Source organism: Phasianus colchicus, chromosome 15 (genome assembly GCF_987193195.1).
Source record: "Phasianus colchicus chromosome 15, bPhaCol1.hap1.1, whole genome shotgun sequence".
NCBI lineage: Eukaryota > Metazoa > Chordata > Aves > Galliformes > Phasianidae > Phasianus > Phasianus colchicus.
In genome coordinates this window covers 15,529,929-15,551,298 of record NC_143450.1, presented here as the reverse complement: position 1 = coordinate 15,551,298, position 21,370 = coordinate 15,529,929, and the positions used below count along the sequence as shown (strand labels likewise).

Below are 21,370 nucleotides of genomic sequence, written 5' to 3'. Positions count from 1 at the left end.
CATGGAGCAATAGAACTCAGCATTGCTGACAGAGAGCAGAGCGCCTTGCAGTAGCCCAGGCCCAGCAGGTGGGGCAGGAAAACTCTCCTCTGGGGTGGGAAGGGTGGAGGTGATGTTAGCCAGACACTGGGGACCCTCCATGGCCCCGCTGAGAGCACTTCTGTTTATAAATCAGCATCCACTTCCCAGGAAAATGGTTTTGATGTTGACTTCAGACATCCTCTCTCTGGGAACAGCCCAGCCTTTGCCTTGCCCCAGAGACAATAGAAGGAAAACAAGCACAATGGGCGCATGTGCTAAACACTTTAATGAGCACTTCCACACCATTCTCCCGTGTTTCCCCACATCCCATGAGTCAATAAGCACCTCATGCAGCTTTCTAGATAGTGCACAATAAACTGATACGGCTGTGGACTAGTCCAAGCATTTGCCCTCATTCACTGAATAAAAGAATGGAGATGTGAGCTTGTTTTGTTCCCTGTATGTTAACTCCATATAACATTCCTAGCAATTTCTTTGCCTCTGTAAACTTTCCACCATGCAATTATGCTTGAAATATTTTAAGTGAAGTTATACGCATTTGTGCAAAAGGTGCTGTGACAAATTTATCACAAGTATGCTTTGGTGTGCACAAGCAGAGACTTGATTTATCTGCACCTGCAGACAGAGCCCTTGTCTCTCTGGTTCATTTTGAATAGCAAATTAACGAATGTATGTAAATTGCTGGTGATTATACTGCAGTTTCCATTGTTCTCCATGTTTGCAGTGCTGCTCTGCGATGCATGGAGCATTCAGTAAGAAGATCTGCAAGTTCTGTGTAAGAAATTCAGCAGTTAGAATTGTTACTTGGGAGAATTCTATTGTCTGGAGACAGGGCTTTTAAATTATGGCTGATGTTTTGCATTGTATATGGAAATTTTTCATCTCCAGCTATCTCATAGATATTTAGATCAGATAGACTTAGTTATTCCCAGACCACTCAGGCTTTCTCTTCCAATTCACTCTCCTTGGGAATAGTTCTTATGATTTATGTAAATTGCAAATTATCAGGCTTCAGAAAATGTATTCATTTTTAATGATATTTACATACATTGAGGAACCAGCAACAGGTCTTGAAGGAAGGGATGTGGATATCAAAACCCTACAAAGAGAAAAGGGGTGTGAGGAGAGAGGATTTATTTCCCATTCCTTTGGACATTCATAAATTACAAATGCGTTGCTTTGGGGTAAAATAAGTAATTGTGTTCAAGAAATGTGTAGACGTTGTACTAAAGGACACAGCTTAGTGGGGAAATAGTGGTGAATGGCTGGACTTAGATGGTCTTGGAGGTCTTTTCCAATGTTGGTGATTCTGTGACTCTATTATGCAAAGCCACTGAGGCCAGCTACTACAGTATAGTGAAGCTGGCTCTGAGGCATTGATTGTGCTGGCTCAGGAGCTGCTCTGTCCCTTCTGTCCTGCCAACTGTCTTGCTGTCATTTGATGGATTGACACTTGAACTAGGTGATCTTAGTAGCCTTTTCCAACCATAATAATTCTATGATTATGTTTTATTAACAGCTTTGCAATCACCTGAGCCTGTGGAAACCTCATATCTCAACATACATGACCTGATTTTCAACCTCATGGTCTACGTCCATGCTAAGGAACACCAGCACCACTGCCAGCTCTGGGCACTCAGCTCAGCCTTGCCGATTCCCATTCCTGTTGCCTTCTCTCCACTCTGGGAATTGATTTTCCTGCCAAGGCAGCCCAAGATGATGAAGCTATGGCAGCATTGTTCTCATCTTGGTAAATGATGTGATGTCACCTGTGCTCTTCTAAGCAATTTTCCTTCTTTCATTTCTTGGTGGGAAAAAAGTTTTAGGAAATACTTCATCCCTCTGCCTAATCAGTCTTTTCTGAGTTGTTCTGAGGGCCCAAGGTACTTTGTCAGAGCAGGAGTGTTCTCTGTTGCCCTTTGTAGCTTTAATCGTAAATTTCCCTGGTTTGCATGATAAACTCCAAACTGAAACTCAGTTGGCAGCTCAGTATCTCTTTAAATCACTTCCAGTTTCTCGTGTGCCATTAATATTTTATTTATGTTGTATTACATTTTGCAATAGTCTCCATGCCAACAGTTCATGCCAGAAGCAATGTATGCCAGAATAATTTAAATCCCCAGCACTATGAGCACTTTCTCTTTAGGTAGTGTCATTAAGTCAGACTCGGTTTGTCCTTTCAGTGTCAGAGAGCCAAGGCTGGATGTGTTCCTCCTGACACTGCCCTGAAGGGGACAGTGGGAGTGCCAGAGCAGTGTGTCACCTGCCCCGTGTCTGTTCCCATGGAGAACTCCTCCTGGGGCAGGACCAGAGCAGCCATTCAGCACTGCTTTCTGTCGCTTCTCACCTTTGCAGAGGTGAATGAGGACTTGATTCCAAACCAGCCTGCTGGCATATTGTGAGCCTGTCCCAGCAGGGACCAAGGAGCCTGGGCTGTTTGCTGGCTGCTCTTTGGCCCATGGGAGACCTCACAGCATGAAAGAAAGGTGGGAGCATCTTTCTTACACGTGCTGCTCACAGTGTTGTCCACAACTGACCAAAATCCACGGAGAGAGGCAATAGTTTTGCTAGCACAGAGGAAAGATCTTTCCTTGGGATATGCAGAAACTCTTGCTTGTAGCATTGCACCAACCTAGCTACACCACTACTTCTCTCATTCCCATGTAGGTATAATCTATGCACTGATTTTATTGTTTCCCTATTGATGTGGTTTATTTTTACTGTAGCACTCTGTCTACTTCTGCTACTGTTAAACAAATCCTTCTGATGCTGGACCAGAGAAGAAGCCCCTGAGACAAAATACAAAGGTGAGCTTAGCTCCTTCCTAACTGCATGGTCAGTCACTGGCACAGGCTGCCCAGGGAAGTGGTGGAGTCCCCATGCCTGGGGCTGTGTGAGAACCCTGGAGATGTGGCACATGGGGACACGGTCAGTGGGTATGGTGGGGATGGGTTGGTGTTGGACTTGGTGATCTTAGTGGTCTTATTCAACCTTAACGATTCTATATACACAGGGTGATTCTATACACGTCATCAGGATTGATGGCCATATTTGTAAATCTAACCCTTATTAGATGTTCAAAAAAGACTACTGTATGGTTGGTACACAACCCCACAGGTCTTCTAGGAGAGGACTACTCTGCTGAGCCTGCAAGACTTCCATCCTGCCCTCTCTGGGTTGATCACTCCAGCATGGGAGAAATGCAAATACCAGTAAGAAACAAGTGAAAGAGTTAGTAGAAAAAAAATAATTAAAAAAAATGTAAATTACTCAGGTTTATATCGGAGAAGAATCAGCAGAATGAAGTAAAAATGGAGTGTCAGAGGAGAGAGCAGCAGAAATGCATGAGTGTGTTTCTCTGTGTACAACATAAAGAAGTTGCAAGGGACCCTTATAGGACTTTTCTTGGGAATGTGAAGTCTGGACAAAATAATGTAGTAATGAGACTAATCTGATGCCACAGGGGAAACAAGTGGCACTGAAAATCCTTCAGGCTCCTGTGGTCTGGCAGATTCAAGTTTTCAACCACAGCGTTCTTTAAATCCCAAGTCTCTAAGACCAAGAGGTGGTATTAATCACAAGTTTGCCAAGGGCATAGATCCAGGAATCACAACTGCCTTCGTCAGCCCCTGTACCAAAGGGGATTAAAGAAAAATGAGTTTACTGGAGGCACTGTGCAGTTAGCACAAATCGTCCTGGGGAGGAATCTGTCCATAAACGGTACCTCTGTGCAAACAAATAGAATGGAAGAGAAAGAGCCAGGCAAAAACTGCAGCTTGTATACATGGTTTCATTGATCTTTCTGTGTCAATTGATGCCAAGTAAGAATGCTTCCCTGGAGACCATTGAGAGCACTATAGGTAAATTCACCTTACTTGAGATCACAGAGACCTTTGCAGACTCGTGGTATCCACACTACTAATCTTCTTGTTTCTCTTGTTAAAAATCTACAGCAGGGAAGAAATTGCTGTGTCTAAGTGACACTTGCCATTTATGCTGAGAATATCCATCTGTTTCAGCCATCCAAATCTATTCTCTGTCCTGTTATCATTTTTCATTTCTATGCTTTGTGAAATACAATGGGTGATGTTCTCACTTATTTTTCCCAACTAGCAATTGCTTTGCAGATCAAGCTGCAAGCAGTCCTATGATTTTCTGACATGGTAGGGTTATGAAAGTCCTGCCAAAGTATCATGCAGCCTCTGCTGTGAAATCTGACAATTGAAGAGGTTCCATCCCAGTCCTAGTAGTGATGGGTTTTGATCCCCTGTTAAATGCACTTCTATTTTGGCTCTGACAGGTACCGGCAAAATAAATGAAATCTGCAATCCTAATGCCCTCCCATACACACAGAGATGATTCATTGGCTTCGAGTGTGCTAACAGGCATCCTTTGCACATCTTGTGTTGCTTTAACAGGTAGTTTGCAGCTGTGGGATCATTGCTATATTTTGTAGTTTTGTTCTATCATTAGCTGTTAAAGGAATAGAAGACCACAGATAGCTTTGTTTTAAACTACAAGTTCTTGTTTTTATTGGCACCACCTGGGGATTAAAACAGACTCTGCCATGCTGCACAGTTAGCCTCAAAGCAGGGGAGATGTAATGATTATGTGATCAAAGCACCTCGCTTCATTCAATTGTGCAATACTTACAAATGGAAACATTCTAAACAAGCAACATTGGCTATGACACACACAGGAAGGCAAACTCAGCCCCCAAAGCCTTTAGTGAGTGTTTCAGGGATGGAAAACCTTCCACAGCTTCTTCTGAGGAGAAAACCTGGGTAAAAGCTGCTGCAGATGATCCTGCAGTACCTTATGGGCCATGAAAATACCCTGTAGTTACCAAGTGGGTAATACTGTGAATGCCACGTATGACCAGGTCCATATTTACAATAAAACCATTTCAGTGACCTTTTGTGACCATTTCAGCTCATTCTGCTGTGGCTGCTGGGTGTATTCCTGCCTCCCTAAAGGCTGACTGGGACATCTTCATCCAAAGGAAAAAATATTTACTTGGAAGATGAAAGTCAAGGGATGTTTTCCAGCCACTTCAGGCACTGAGCTGTTGGTGCACGGTTTAAGAAGTTGCCCTTGAGGGCTTTTGGACCCTGTCTTCCTTTTCTTCCTGCCACTGCCAGGTAAGTCTTGTACAAATATTAATTGGCATCAACATGAAGTGTGATTCTGTTACCCAGCTGCAGCCCAGTGCAGGTCAACGTGTGCTCTGGTGTGCAAACAGTGGTTGTCGATGGGTGGATTTATGGTGAGATTTATGGTGCTTCTGTTTAAAGTTGGGCAATAAGAGTAACCATGATAAAAGCACTGTGGTTAATGATAAATTTTATCTTCCTCGTTCGAAAGAATGGGAGAAGTGCTAAGATTAAGCTGAGGCTGGAGGCTAATAGAAGAAAGGCAAAGGCACATTGAGGAGTTCCATCCCTGCAGCCCTCATGTTTGCACGGAGCCCTTTTAATAACTGTGAATAAAGCACTGTTCTTCCAGTTCACTTTCTAAAATAAACCATCCAGATGGCTGTAAGACAAAACCTAGGCGTCAAGCTGAGTAATGTGTATTTTGAGCACATTAACAATGGAACGTGTAGAATTGTGCTGAATTATGCTGAATGCCACTCAAAAAGGTGCACACGCAGAAGCAGGAATATCACAACCATCAGACAGCCATGGTTCATGATGTCATTCTGGGCCTAACCAGAAGCCAAATGTGTTTTACAATAAAGGTGGTGAGGCACTGGCATGGGTTGCCCAGAGAAGTGGTATTTGCCCCATCCCTGGAGACATTTAGGATCAGCCTGCATAACCTGAGCACCTGATGGAGCTGTGGGTGTCCCTGCACATTTCAGGTGAGTTGGACCAGATGACCTTTAAGAGTCTCTTCCAACTCAAATGATTGTATGATAAAGTGCTAAGTGAAGATTAATGTTATTTTTTCCTTTCTGAGGGGAGCTGAAGAAGACAGACAGATTTTCTTAGTCAGTGAGAATACAATTATTTGGCTGAGCCAACGCTGGGTTTCTTCTCTGCTGCTTGCCCCCTTGATGTCCAATTCAAACTTGGAAAAAAACCTGAAAATCAAAAAGACTCATTGACAGAGGAAGGCAAAACCCGGACGTTCTGCTGGGACTGCAAATGTGAGGAACATCACTGAGAGATTTTGCAGCCCCCATTGCCCAAACTCATAAAACTTGCAGCAAAGGGAGTGCAGAAATGAATGCCTGATGGCTGCAGGGCACACTCAGTAGGATGTTTGATGTGTTTTAACAGCTTTTACTGCTTGGATGGCAACGAATGGTCACAAGGTCTGTAATCTGAGGGTTGTTGGAAGGGTCTTGCAGGCTCACCCAATGCTTTCTGTTTCCTGACTTCACTCTTTGAGTTTCCCAACTCCCACAAGAATCCAAGCTCTCATTGCCCCGTACTGTGGGGGCTGCTGCGAGGGCACAGCCTGCAAACTGCAGAGCTCCTGCTGAGAAAAACATCACCTGGAACTGTTTGTCCACTGCACGGCAATTTTCGTAAGCAAACTTTGTGCTGAAGTACAGCATGAGTAATTGCTTGCTTTATTTTTCTTTACCCGAATGCAATTTTTATTTGCTGTGAAATCAAGTTCCTTCCCTAGCTGGAAGCAAGCGAGCGACTTTTGTGTGTAGGAAGACTATAGTGGCACAGTGGAAAAATAAAACTATCAGAAGCTCTTGAGGAATAAATTCAAGTCCTCATTAATCCCTGTGGGCTGCATCTCCTATCTGAATTTTATGGAACGTGGGTGGTATTTTCAAAGCAATGGAATTGGTTGGTTTCAAGGGCTGACTTAGAGGATACCAACATGGTTCTGAGCCACAGTCCTCTGCCCAAGGAAGATGCAGGCTGGGGTTTATCCTGGGAATGTGCCCAGAACTCGGGTTTGCTGGAGAGCATTGAGGCTTCAGGGAGTGTTTGAAGTGGGGCCAACGTAGAACTGCTGATGGGCTGGCTTTGGTTTATTGGATATTTGCTCATACAGTTATTGTGTGATTCCTAAATGTTTTATTATTATTATTACTGTTATCATAATTATTGTTCTCCTTATTATTATTATTATTATTATGACTTCCTTATCTGGGAAAACTCAGCTTTTCTGCTGTAAAATTCCAATAATAATCAAAGAAAGCTTTGTGGATGCCATCCCACTAATTCTGTGTCACTCCAGCCTCTCATCCAGCTCTCAGAGGAGTCTCTGATGGTGCATCTTGGAGACCTAAATGTCAGGAATGAGTTTTAACTAGGTTTGGAAGAGGAGGGGTGCACTCAAATCTGGAGCTTTTGTCTGATTCTTAATTGCATCTGGGAGCATAAAATTCACTGGTATAAGCCGTCATAATGCAAAGATTTCTGACTCATCACTGCAAGAAGAACAGCAAGAAATAAATTTCTGGAAGTGTAGTTTATTACTGAAGTGGTGTCTTTTGCTAAGGACAGGCTATGTGCATAGGAAGAATGAAGGCTAATGGCTAAAATCCTTCTCCAGGATGTATGCATGACCGAGGGAGTTCCTATTAGAATTTAGAAAGGGTGCAAGGGAGTGTATTGTAAGGGAGTGGGGGCTGCTGCCACTTGCATTGCTATCCAAGGTATTTTGGTACTTGAAATCACAGAATGGTTGGGAGGGATCCTTTGGAAGGGATCTCAAAGCACACCCAGCCCCACACTCTGCTATGGGCACTGGAATGTGATTTTGTTTTCATTTCAGAATGATTTCTTTTTGGCTTATGTAGGTATGGATTGGAGCATCACCTGATCGTATTGTTCTTATATTAAGTGTAAAACCAAATCATACTGTTTTCAAAGTAAGTACGAACATCTGAACCTTCCCTTCCAGTCAGCAGCAGGTGGTGTTTGACCACAGCTGGTCCTAAAGACAACATGTAGATGAAGTGCAGATTTTGCTGATGGAGATTTTTATCTCCATGCAGGTGGAAATAAGCACCAGACTCTGAAAGATGAGGTCCTGTAGGAGCAAGCAAGGTGTTTTCCATACAAATAAGCAAGGCAAGAAAGAGAAACCCATCTGAGCATGAACCAAATTCAAGCAGGGAAATGCTGAGTTTCCCCTTAACAAGAAAGCTTCAGTTCCACATTCCCCCAGTTTAACGGCACAGTTTACAAAGAGAAGAGGGAAAAAAAGAGAGAGAGAGAGAGAGAGAGAGAGAGAGAAACCAACCTGCAGAAAGAGATTTCTTTGCTCCTCTAGCTGCTGCTTTCCTTAGGAGAACGGGCGCTGCGCATCGCTTGGTGCTGAGCGCTGCCTGCCGGCCCCGACGCGACGTGCAGCTCCGGCCCTGCTTCGTAGTGCTCCGAGAATGGGAGGAAAAAAAGCTCCTGAAACTCTAATCAGTGGTTGCTCTCCTCTCAGACCGCCTGGGGATATGGGGCTTGTGGGGTTATTGCAGGTTGTGGCTGTTGTTTTAACTTGTAGCGTTAAGATTTCTTCCTCTCGTTCCACGTTGCACCTTTCTATCTCTGTTGTTCTCCTCCTTAGGAAGAGCTGCAGGACACGAGCCCTGTAATGCAAGAGGTTGGTGAAACATGATGGAAAATGCAGCTTTGGTGCCATGCCTGGGTAACAGCAAAGGTGTTAATAAGCACACAACGCATGGGTAAGCATCTTTAATACATATAAAACTCTCCCTCAAGTTGTGTCTTTTTACTCTGCAGTGAATATTGCTTCTGAGGAGCTATTATTTGCTGTTCACTTATTGCCATTCTTTAATCTCAATAACACTGCTTTTCAGCAGCCAGATACTGCCAGAGAGCCACGAGCTGGATTGCTTCTCATAAATGCCCTCAGTGTCTGCTCCTCAAACAAAATTGGCAGCCCCTTTTTGGCTGAAGGCTGGCCTGCTTGTCATCCCCAAAAGCTTCAGGTTTGATGATGCTGTGAGGTGTGACAAGGAGATGGTGATGCTCAGGGACCTGGGGAGAAAAGCGACCAGAATGGAAGTCTCAGAGATGTGAGCTCACGTGGCTGTGAGGTTGGGAAGATGAGTGGGGCAGCTCTCTGAAGGATTGTACTTTTGGCCTGGAAGGCTGCAGGTATGATTGATAAAACCAGTCAGTATTGTTTCTAAATGGAGGCACACAGCAAGTTTTGTTGGAGGATGAATGCACTTCTGTTTCTTTTGTCTGGGAATCAGCATGTGGATTTAATCCCTAGTCTGTTTCTGTATTAGAAAAAAAAAAATCTTTTCACAAAATCAGTTTTTAAACTTGGTGGAAGTAAAGTAATGCTTACCATCCAGTTAAAGGGAGCTGAGAGAGGGAGCACAGCAACTGACACATGTAGAAGTTTCCTTTGGGGATTTGTTTCTCTGTTTTCAGATGCAATATGCTATGAAGTCTGCGTGCCATGCTCTTTGATGTACTAAAGGGTGACATTTATCCTCTGGAAGATCTCAGCCTTCAGCCTTTTGCTTCCTCAGTACATGTGGACCAATTGCCCGGGGTGAGGACCAGTGCCTGCAGCAGAGAAATTCATCTCAGCACCAGACCCCTCATCCCTCCTGCTGGGTAAGTCCTAATTAAATCCTTGCATCAATATAATTAATTGTTAATATGAGATTTACATATTAGTCTGCATTATAATCAATATTGCTTAAATATTAACAAACTTGTTAGCTATTCACTAACCTTTTAAGCCCTTTCAAATCCTCTTTATCACGCTGCATGTTTGTGTTAAATCTCTCTCCGGTGACCTTAAGTGAGTATGCTTTTACTTGCTGCTAAATACACTGCAAGCTCTCCATCCAGTTCAGCTACTTGGCTGCTTTGGCTATTATCTCCCTTTCTATTTGCACTGATTTAACTATAGTGAAGACATCTCAGTACTGATACGAAGCCTGCCTGTGGTGCAGTGATGGGCTGTCCTCTCTGTGTCCTCAGTGCCTCCTTTATTCAGTTAGGCCAGCTTCTTTGGCTTGCTGGAAGTGCCAGGAGCCCCCTGGCAGCTCCTCTGGTTCAGTATTTGCATCTCTGGTCTACAGGGATTGGTGGCTGAAAGCTCTGCAGTTCACCTGCTTAAAGGCATGCTAATGCTTTCTGCTGCTGCCTCCTTTCTGTTAGCATGCATTGATGCAAGGAAGGAAACCACATCTGAACACTGGGGCAGTCAGTACATCAGTGCTGGCCGGTTGATGGCTTTGTTCCCATCCCCATCAGTTTGTCCAACTTCCAGTTTGATTGGTCTGCTGGGTTTGCAGAATTAAGTAGATTTGGAGAATGCCCTAACATATTTCCCATAAAATATTGTAACCATTTATACAGTTTGGCCAAAGCAATGTCCCTTTGCACTGTGAATTTGTTCAAGAAATAGAACCCCCATATTTCAAGCCAGCCTGCCACTGGTAATGGGGGATAGCACAGGGGGCTGCACACCCCAGATCTTTCCTTTCTGAGTCCCAGCTGCTCTGATATTTCCTCTCCAAAATTCCTGACTTCTCCTGGGGATCATTTAGTAAGGCTCTTAACTTTAATTTCTTGTAAACAGAGTTTGGAGGATAAAACATGCAATGAATTTAACATCATTTCTGCTCGTAGCACATGAATACATAGCATGCAGCTTTCCTGCTGGTATTCCTGGGACCAAATGAGAAAAGTGCTTTGGAGAAGTGGGATTTTGCTTGTCATGAATTTTAATACAAAAAATCTCAGTGCCTGGATAGTTCACGGAATGTAAATGCATAAAAGGGGAAGAAGCACATCTTTCAAACTGCATTCTTCTCTGTACCTCTTTCAGTGTCCTTTTGAAGTTCTAGAAAACATGATGCTCTTTCATAGCAAATTCCTGTGTGCAGAGCAGAGCTGTGCTGCTTTGCTCACCCCACCATTTGCAGGGCAGCTGCTGGGACATGGCTGTGCCCCCACATCACTCTACAAAGCTCCTCACACTGTGCTGACCCTGCACAGATGTGATACTCAGCACCAGGAGAACACTTCCTTCTGCATCACAGGACCTTAGGAGCACTGCATTGCATCTAAATATGCAAAATGTAAGTGTATCATTGCATTTCCACTTACCTTTCTTATCCGACTCAGTAAGTGGTGCAATGAGAAATGGAAATTATGGTTAATATTATTCCATAGCATTAAGGAATTCTACTTGCATTCCTAGGAGATGTTAGAACTCTGAACGGGAAGGGTGAAGCAATTCCTGGATCAAGAGCCAGCTGTAGAGTTGTAATGAGACAAATCTTTAAGACAGGGCTGTTTTATCAAAGTTGAAATGAGTTTTACACAGTGGTTGGTAGGGAAATCTAGCAGCATTGCCATGAAAGATATTCCATCTTCTCATGGGGAAAGCAGAATAGTTTAAATCAGCACCATTTTCCAATTTAAGCAGAGGAAAACAGGCCAAAGAGATGACAAGTGGGTTACCATTCCCACAAACATTACATGTAGAGACCACCATGTGCCAGCATTTGGTGCTCTGTGATAGATGTTGTCATCTAAGTGGTTCATCATAACACTACGTTGCAAGAGCCATCATGCAAAAGAAGCAGATTTCCCACATTAGTTTTAGAAACGTCTTAATGCTGATAACATTTCAAATAAAGCACCACTGGTAAGGAGTCACGTTTACAGGTTGTTGTCTGAAATTCCCATTCCCTAAGTTCATTCCCTTGAGATATACTTTAAGTTTGCCTTTTGATTCTGTCAAACTTAAGAAGTTTCATGGCAAAATTGCTTCTTTGGATGGTTTCATTGTTAACACAGGAGAAAAACAACAAAATGTTTGGGGTATCCAAAAGATCAGGCAAGTATTTCACCGAATGTACAACAAAATATTATGAGGTAATTTTATTTTTTTTTTCCTGGTTTTAGGTAAAAATATGACAGTATACAAGATAATCTTATTAAAGGTAAAAATACAGTATTCTGCTTTTTCTCTAAACAGATCTACATACAGTACACTTTTTTATTTTGTCTTTTTTTTTTTTTCCTCAACGTTTTTGTACAAATATAACTATGATTCTATTAGGCTATCTGTGTTCTCATCTGGCACTTAAGAACTGATCACGGGTCACCTTCTGCTTCTGCTTGTTTTTCTCAGCTGATACCTAAAACGCAATGGTCATCTCATAGGTGCACCTTGTGAACAAACAGTACAGTTCAGCGGTTCCCAAGTTGTAAGGTGTGCTTTAAATACTGAAATCACGTAGCTAAACGTAGAAACCCAAGCAATCCAAGTCTTCAGTTGCTTTGCATCGACTCGTTGCTCACCCTTTGTAAAAGTGCAGTCTGAGTGTTTGTATTACAACCTTGGAAGTGGTTTTAATTCCTTCCAGGTCCTCCAGAAGAGCCAAACACATAACTCGGAACAATCATCTCTTCAACAATTCATTCTTCTTTTCATTTTTTATTTGTCACCATGTCCTCATTGGAAATGAAGCCTTTTCCTATGCTTTCAAAGATTTGAAGCTCCTGGGGTACATTTTTCATAGTTTACCTCATGCTATGGCTTGCTGTATGAACTCTGGAACCCAAGCAGAGCAGCTGAGTTGAGTTGCTGTCATCAATTAGTGCTGTTCCTTGTCCTGAACACATAAGCACAAAATATGTTATTTCTGCTGTGGATTTTCACTGAATATTTCAGTACACTGTTGTTGTAGCTGGGATCATCTATGGACAAAAGAGAGGCTTGGTATGTGTATAAAGGGACCATATCTGTTAGTGGGTTGGCTAAAACAGCTGGAAAAGGCAGAGGAGTTTTTGGCTTGGAATCCCTTTATCAGGTTCCAGCAAAGAGATGAAGAACGTTTTACCCAACAAGTTTGGTTCCTGGTTCCAACTCTCTCATCCAATCTGAAAAGTATCTGACACTTGGCCTTGCTCATTTCAGCAGATGATTTCTCATATACTTTTCATTAACCACCATGCTGTTCAAAGTTACCTCTGGATGCCCATGTAAACATAAAAGGAGAGTACACACCCAAGGACAGGATTCTTTTAAATTCTCAAGGAATATGCTTGGCACGTTTTTCCTTCAGCCTTCACCAACTCCTGCTCAGTACAGAGTTAAGGTAAATGAGTACAGTTCACTCTGGAGACAGGTGGATGAAGATCTGGCTTTTCTGCCTTTAACTAAAAGGTGCCTTCCCTACAGTTCATTTATTTCTGATGTCGAAGGGTGTATGCTTTTACCAGTAAGTTATTTTGTGTCATAAAAGATTCAACTGGAAATTCACCAAACACAGGAGTAATGCAAAATGCTCCAACTGACACCTGCCAATTCATAGAAGATGAGTCTGGTCCCCATTTTTTGCGTTGTTTTTGTCCTCTTAAGATGCTGGTTGAGACTGAGTAATGTTTAGAAAACTAGTTGCTTTCCTCTGTGCTCACCATCAAATGTCCTTATTTAAGTTCTTCCCGAATTTGTCGCTCAGTTGCTGTATAAGTCTTGCCAGCTCACCAGTCGCCTGGGACTTTTCCTCCAGGAGTTCATATCGGAGACTAGAAATATCTTGCTTAATCTCCTTAAGTTCTCCTAAAGGGAGCAATACATTGTTGTTAACAATATCAAATAAATCATAAACACCTATGGTTTTAAGACAGAAGAGATTATCTATTTACTTGAGCTTAGTCATGGGTGTTTGTGGCACTCTCTATGATGTTACTGTTTTTATGCATTTAATATTTGGCTTATAGGAAATTATCTGTACTTGCAGTAGAGGGACCAACAATAATAACAACTATGTACAGAAAATTCATCTTTTTTCTCGTCTGCTCTCTCTCCATCTATAGACTTTTGCCTACATGGGACGTTGGCAGAAGGATAACAGGGAGAAGGCATTACAAGGAGTGTCTTTTCCATCTGCTTACAAATCCTACAAGATACCGAAGCACTGTATATCCTTATTCAGTTCCAGCAATGTCCTTGTGGTGGGCATGGACAGTACAGTCAATAACTACTTTACTTAGGCCCCAAGACAAGGCTAAGTATGGGTAATGCACTGGGTTTTGCTAAGGAAGGACATATAGAGCTATGAGGCAAAGCAGGACACTGTTCAGACAGACTCTATGATACATGTTTTCTGCTAAGGAACATTTCAGAGCAGAAAGGTGGCTCTGAGTCAGCATCGTTTGCCTTCATGTGAGCCTGAGGCATGCTTCCTCTCCACCAAGGGTTTTCTCTAAGCTCAATCCTTTGACTTGAGGTATCAGTAGCAGTAACATGACATGCTTTAATTTGTGGCAATAATAAAAACCCACTTGCCTTCATTGACTTCATCATTTTCTCGGTCCACCTGAGCCTTCAGCACATAGCGCTTAATCAGGCGTTTCATTATTTTCTGAAAAGAGAACAGAAACACTCAACATGAGTTTATCCACACCTCCTCAATTCTCAACTTATTGTGAGAAATTCAAGCACCTGATTTCTGTATGGATGATGCCTGGCTTCAGAGGAGGCAAAGGGATTTTTATCGTTGACTTTTCATTTATTTTCTACTTTGTATTGAAGTTGTTGATTGATTGCCATTCTATAATAAGTCCACATTTTGTTTGTGGGATACACGAGTGCAGAGTATGTCCCACAGACATAATGAAAACATAGATGACCCAAAAGCAATTTAAGAATTGGGACTCAGATCATTTCTTGAACAAGCTGCTATTTAACGTATCTATAAAATAAACTTTACTGGAAGAAATAAGTCGTTAATTAACGATGATAACAAACTCACTCATGATGATGAATTGAACATCCAACCCAAAGTTAAACAGAAATACTTGCTTTGGAGTTTGGGGTTGAGGAGGGAGAACAGACTTAGGACAGAGAAAGAGAGATCAAAAATGGAGAATGAGAAATTTTGTAGAGAAATGGTGGATCTTATGGGACATAGGTAGGGTAAAAAGAGCATCATGCAGATTTACAGAGCAGGCGATGACTTTTAGTAAGGAACAGCATAAATGGAAAAGTAAGAGGTGATGATGGATACAAGTTTGCCATGTGATATTTTTCCAAAAACACATTATTTATGTAGAAGGAAAGTAATTTGGTCGGTCTCAGGCTGCCCAGTGGCTTACATCAGAATGCCTACATCACTGCCAGCTCCTTGCTACAGAAAAGATCCTCATCAGTGGGAAAAAAGCATTTGAACTGTGAGAAATGTAAAAAGTATTGCTCTATCAGAGATAACAATCAGGAGTCCAAACTAATATACCTAAATTTGCTTATTGGCTGTTTATATCAGTTCTTAGGCATGCAATGCTTGGTGGCCATAGCTCAGTCTCAGGGGGCAGCTAAGGCAGGACATGCTGTCTTGCTTGGGAGCAGCTTCTTAAAACAGGAAAATAGAAGAGCCTTTTCTGTTTGGACTACTTCTAGAATGAGGTCAAAGGGCTCTCTTTGAGACAAAAGAGTGACACATTCAATGAATAGTTCTGTGCCCTCAGGGCTTTCTGCATCCTCTGCAAACAGAGGGGAGCTCGATGAACATCCAAGAGAGGATAAGCAAATGTCTTTTCTTGAGCAGCTGGCCACTATTAAGGGAAAACCTCTCAGCGTGAGCTCACCTATTCGCAAAGCAATCATGTCGCTTTGAACATCACTTAAAATCACTGCAAAGACTGTGAAACTCAAATTAAGGAATCGATACACTTGCTCTTTTTTTTTTTTTTCCCAGTAGCCAGCTATGAATTATAACAGTACAAAATGCACGTGCACATCAAGGAAGGATCCACTCATTTATGTATAGGTCATGTAGTCATGGAATGTGGGATGTTAAAGACTCTGTCCTTGTCTCAAAGAGGCATCTGGCTAACCAGGTGGGTCAGTTAAGGCAACAGAGGTGAGGCACAGCGCACGTACGGTGTGTTGAAGATGGCCAAGGTAGTAGAATCCAGAGGGAGGTAGGGTTGGCACCTGGGAAAACATAAATGAAGTAATGTTTGGGGAAAGTAGGGAAATCCTAGATCCAAAATATATATGATTTTTTTTTGTTCGTTTCAGAACAGGTGACAGGAAATTTAGAATAAAACAAGGAATCGACATAAGCAATGAATATCATTATTATCTGGAAAATATGGTAACATCTGTCTACTCCACTTCCCATGCAGCTGGTATTTTTGATGGCCACTACTCAAATACACTCCTGTATTAACTGCTGCACATGAAAGCCAAAAAGCCTAAAGGTGCCCACCTAATCCATCAAGTACAGAACGCATTCAGATTTGTCTACAAAAACTAAATATTAAAAACATGGCCATCCTAACATGAGACTACTTAGTCACCTAGCAGATATTTCAGCCAGTGGTGTAGGAAAGTAATTCGTTTTTGCCCCAGTATTGCTTTTCTCCTTCTCCCCAGCACTGTTCCTTATAGCGACAATGAATGAAATAGCCTCTCAGCAAAACAATCCTGTTTATCACAGGGAAATGCCGAATAAAGCTTCCAGACAGCACCGTGATAACGAAGATCAAACTTGAAACAGTTTAAATACATTTGGTCTCAAACCCACGCGTTACCCATTGGGCAGTACAAGAGCTCCAGAGTGAGGTGAGCCATCACATGTGCTCATCTCTTAACTTGCAGCTATTTTATCACCCCAAACGTCAAATAAATATATTCCTGAGCTTCTAAAATTACCAACCAGTCCTTCTAATTTCCCTGACAAATCCTTTCCTGACTTTTATAGAGAAAGGTGCTGCTGACAGCATGACAGACTGCCAGTGCTGGGAGTGGGGACAAACACATGAATTTAACACGGCATTTTAGCAGTGCTCCATTCAAAGCCTCATCTGAAGAGGGTTTGATGAGGACATTCTTTTACTCAGACTAGTTTATCCCCGCATCACGGCAGCTGTTTACCCTATTTGTTGAGCTGTTTATCCTATTTCTCAAGCTACTTCATGTTTAGGTTCTGCACATCTTTTGGTATCCCTCGAGAGCACCGTATTGCAGCTACACAAAGCACAGGTCTGCTTCACCTGATAAACCTCACTAAAGGAAACATGCAGAGAAGCCACTACTTCAAACATCTTCCCAGCTGCAGAAGAAAGTTTGCTGTACAGACTATCAAAGTTCTTGTTTTACATTTAGATAATGAAGATTATTACACCTTTCTGGCGTTATTTGACAATTTCTTCCTACAGCAACTGACACTTCCTAAGATCATTTGAAGGCAAGTCCAGTAGGAGCAAAATCAAGTGAAAATAACAAGTATTCATGTCTTTTTTTCTTTGAAAACTCAACTTATTTTCACAGCTGTCTTTGGCTTTCTCAACCCTAGAAATAAGGGCTTAATTTACCACAAACATTAGGAGATCTCATTTAGAAGTTATAGCAGCAGAAGCCAACACATCTTTCTGCTACCTGCGGGTCTGAACGTACAGGAAAATGTCAGAAATGCCAAAGTGCTGCTTTGAGAAGGACAATCATCTCTCTTCCCTTCAATTTTGACGGTGTCACACCAGCTAACTCAGGATGCCAGAATGAACAAATTCCACTTCTGAGTCTTAGAGACACCTTGGTGTCTTGGTATAAAAGCAAGGACAACTTTTAAGGCTAGGAACAAATTATTACCAGTTTGTTATACAGCCCAGGACCCATTGTGCTGGAGGCTGCACCAACATAGAGCTAAGCAGTCCTAGAACTGCCAGTGCACATTTTACCCCATCACACTACTATTTTCCTCAACTCTTTCATGTCAGCCTCTCCAGAGGCAGTAGTTGCCAACTGATTCTTTTTCACTGTATAATTAAAAAAAAGAAATTGCATGGACACATTTTGCTTATTGTGTTGCCCCATTATCTGTTTGCACAAGAAATAAAATTTCTGCTTGCACAAATGCTGTGGTAAAACAGAGCTGTGCTAGTTCTGTGCTGGGGGTTCCTTCTGCCACCACTGCAGCCATAGGTGTTTTTGGACCATACCACGTTGCAGGTTTAGCAGTGTAGGACAAGTTACTGACAGAGAAAGCACGTGCAAATGGCAATGGAAAGGCAGGAGGGATGGCATGGTGTCATGACAATGAAACGCCACCAGTGCAAGATGGGAGATTAAAGCTTGAATGACAGTTCTGCTCTGAAGCTTAATACCCATGAGTGGAATTAATTAGCGTGGCCTATATTAACACCATGTCTATTACCATGGATGATACGCTGCATTTGTCTCTGAGTGCTGTGACCGCATTAAGCCACGGCTCAGCACATCACGGGATGGCACCAACTGGACCCAAGCAATACAGCCCAGCAGAGCAGTACACCAGCACACCTCTGCCCCGCTCTGTGATTACCTGGTATCTTGTGGGCTTGTTGTAAGCATTCTTCACTGAAAAATTTTCCATATGCAGACTGCTAGACTGAAAACGAACTTTCTGAAACGATAAAACATTGTGATGTATGAAGTGATAGGCTTCTCTCATGCGAATAACCCCAAACTTAAGGGAGCTTTATAAATCTGGTAGGAAGTGATTAAATGTGTGGGTATAATAAAAGTCAGCGCATTCTGTTCTAAAAAGGTTCCGAAAGAAAGAAAAGAATTGAAAAACAAAAACTGCTGGGAAAAAGGATTTTAAGTTATCAAGGCAAAAATAGTACTCTCAGACCAGCTTTGGTTAAGGAGGTGCTAAGAGAAGCGAAATGTATTTATCTTGGATTGATGATTACCAACGGAGGGCACAGTTTTTAAAAAATAAATAGGTTTGCAGAGAACAAGTCAATGCAGCTATCAAAAATTCTGAAATGGAATTGATTTTCAGCAGTTCTTTGAAAACAGTTGTACAATTTGCTACTTTTTTTTTTTTTTTAATCTGAACCCTTTTTAAAAATAGAACAGTATAAATATATATATTTTTTATCAGATGATAACAAAGCTATTGCTTTTCCCAACTAGAATCTTCCAGAAGACCAACATTCATTACAGATTTATGTGACACTCATATCCACCTATGAACTTTTTGGTCCAAGCGCTAAAGAAATAAATACTCAAAGGAATTAATTTTCATATTATAGACTGAAAGGAGCTAATATACACAGACCCTTACAACTGCATGTAGAGGGAAGTCCCTATTTAAGGGCTTTTTGTTCCTGACTTCCTCGTTGATCTTGAGAAATAATTATATCATTTTTATTAATCAGGATGCTGACAATGGCTAGACAGATGCTTGCTTTTGACAGGGAACACATGACCCCAGCGCTACCAAAGCACATTTCTATTTCAAGTGGCCAAAGAAGAGATGGAAGAGGCAGGATCTGCCCATCAGTGCTACTCATTACTAGGCAGAAGTAAGCAGAGGAGATGCTAATTACAGCTGTAGGCATTTAGGAGGTGTTATTAAGTAACTGCTTGGAAACTTGTTCCCAAACCTGGAATGGCAGTAAATGTGGTGGTTAACGTAATGGCGCTAAAATTAATTGGGAAATCACTTAAAGGCAAGAGCATGTTTTGAAGAGGCATGAAAGCCTGCTGGGCAGATTAGGAGCCAGATAAGATGGGATATTATTGGTGCCTCTGTCCTTGATCTTTAACTTTGTATATTAGGCTCTGGAAAACCCCATTATAGAAGTGCCTGCTCTGTCACAGGTGTACTGACAGTGCTTGGTACAACGAGCTGCAAGTCTGGGAGGACCCTCTAGGTGCTGATATAAGACAAGTAACAATGCTGAGCAAGAGACTGCACTGTCCCTGATTAACCTGCAAACGATGCAACCCCCACCAGAAGGTCCTTGCAGCCGTGGATCTGTTATTCTACACAGAAGGCAAAAAGCAAAGATGCAACATACCCGTTGTTTGGAGTTCAGCATTCCCATCTCAAGATCATTTTCACAGTTTTTGGCCTTAGATTTGCAGAGTTTTATGAGGCACATTTTTATTCTCAGTATGAGATAATAAAATGATTTAGGGCTTGGCACTAGATTAAAGGGAGCAGGTAAAGTCCTTCCTTCATCAAAGTAGGACAGCCAGAGCTTGGCACGTGCAAACTTCCACTCCACATCTGCATCCTCCTTGGAAAGGGAAGAGAAAATAACACCCAAATGCATAATTAGCACAAAGAAAGGAATTTAGCTACCATAAGAACAAACATACAGGCAGGATTTAACAAGCATCAGCTAAAACGGGACACCTGAAAGGAACGTTATCTTCTTAGGTTTCTCTGTCATCTCAAAAAAAGGAAAAAACAAACAAAGAAATGAATAAACAGAGGGTACAATCCTCCAAATACCAGACTGAACGTCACCTATTTCTGCTTGACAGAAAAATTTCATAAACTGCTTATTAAGAAGTTGGGAACAGGGGAACCATTTTTGCCTTCTAAGCCAGGCAAATGCCATAAGCCAGAAAGGTCAGGGTAAGATGGGATACAAATAAGTTCACATTTCTCTCCAGCAAAGGCTGCAGAAACGCAGCACAGTGTCACAAAGAGGCATTTTGGAGGACAGAGCTGGGAGCACAGAAGGCTGGAGCAGAGCTGTGCTGCAATAAAGGAGATAATGAAGAGCAAATCATTTCAGAGTGGTATTTTTTGTCTCATTTGAACATGGGAGCACAGCTGCAGCCAGCTTTATAGTGGTGGCCAGTAACCAGGTTTGTTGAAGGCGTTTTGCACACTAGTGTGGTTTCTTTAAGTCAAACATTACTTTTTTCATTGGACAGCAAAGGGCTTGTCTTTCAGTAACAACCCAGCGCTTGTGCTTTGCTGGTAAGTGTCTGTACTAAAACATACATACAGCCATGGAAAGGAGAAGTTACAAATACAACAACAACGATTCCCTCTGATTAACTGCAGTGCTAATTGCCAGGTAACTGTTATCACTGCACTGGCCAGGAATCACCCATAGAGGAGGCTAGATCACTGATTTCTTCTATCATCAGATTGCTTCTTCATCAATCCTGATTGCGTTCACCACCATAATATTCCCAGATCAGTGCGCCTTATTTCTCCTACCATTCACCACCTGCCACTTAAGCAGCTGTAGGAAAAAACACACCAACATGACTCAGTGCCTGTGAATCTCCTTTATGAACATCAGGCTCACTTCCAAGCTCAAGGACAAGGTTAAGGCTAGCACACCCTTTATGGATCTGCCTGGCATTTACAGAGGGTGATGGTCAGACCCGTCCATCAGGCAAAGAAACAGAGGGATACAGCTGCTATATAGCTGTTGTCTTTGCAGTTTATACAGAGGCCAGCAGCACAGATAGAAACACGGTCTGCTGGTTCCTTATACTCACGTACATCCATGTTCTGCTGAAATTAGTAACCTCTGATTACTACCTACCTCCAAAACCATGTCAAAAACTAGCATACCTCAACTGAGCTTAATTCTGTTGCAGC

The 21,370-nt window shown here is 42.1% G+C and overlaps 1 protein-coding gene and 1 long non-coding RNA gene across 6 annotated transcripts in view; one reads left to right on the top strand and one right to left on the bottom strand.

Annotated features, from left to right (window-relative positions):
* Nucleotides 1–1,567: 1,567 nt before the first annotated feature.
* LOC149915923 (uncharacterized) lies at nt 1,568–17,092 on the top strand. Of its 5 annotated transcripts, none has more exons than XR_016471348.1 (9): nt 1,568–1,792; nt 2,769–2,849; nt 4,975–5,183; nt 5,783–5,905; nt 8,581–8,698; nt 8,834–9,134; nt 9,420–9,608; nt 10,875–11,086; nt 16,952–17,092. It is a non-coding gene; the product is annotated as an uncharacterized LOC149915923 (long non-coding RNA). The 5 variants fall into 5 exon arrangements; XR_016471347.1 differs by lacking the exon at nt 16,952–17,092 and adding an exon at nt 13,839–14,339; XR_016471350.1 differs by lacking the exon at nt 16,952–17,092 and adding an exon at nt 11,919–12,639 and having other exon boundaries at nt 10,936–11,086.
* Nucleotides 13,430–21,370, bottom strand: part of TRPC7 (transient receptor potential cation channel subfamily C member 7) — a 64,935-nt gene continuing 56,994 nt past the window's right edge. Inside the window, exons 9-13 of the mRNA XM_090150854.1 lie at nt 19,818–20,039; nt 18,329–18,409; nt 15,904–15,957; nt 14,311–14,386; nt 13,430–13,581 (exon numbers count right to left, since the gene is read on the bottom strand). Of these exons, the coding sequence (XP_090006980.1) occupies nt 13,439–13,581; nt 14,311–14,386; nt 15,904–15,957; nt 18,329–18,409; nt 19,818–20,039 (576 nt within the window). The 3' untranslated portion in view covers nt 13,430–13,438. The remainder of the gene's footprint in view (nt 13,582–14,310; nt 14,387–15,903; nt 15,958–18,328; nt 18,410–19,817; nt 20,040–21,370) is intronic.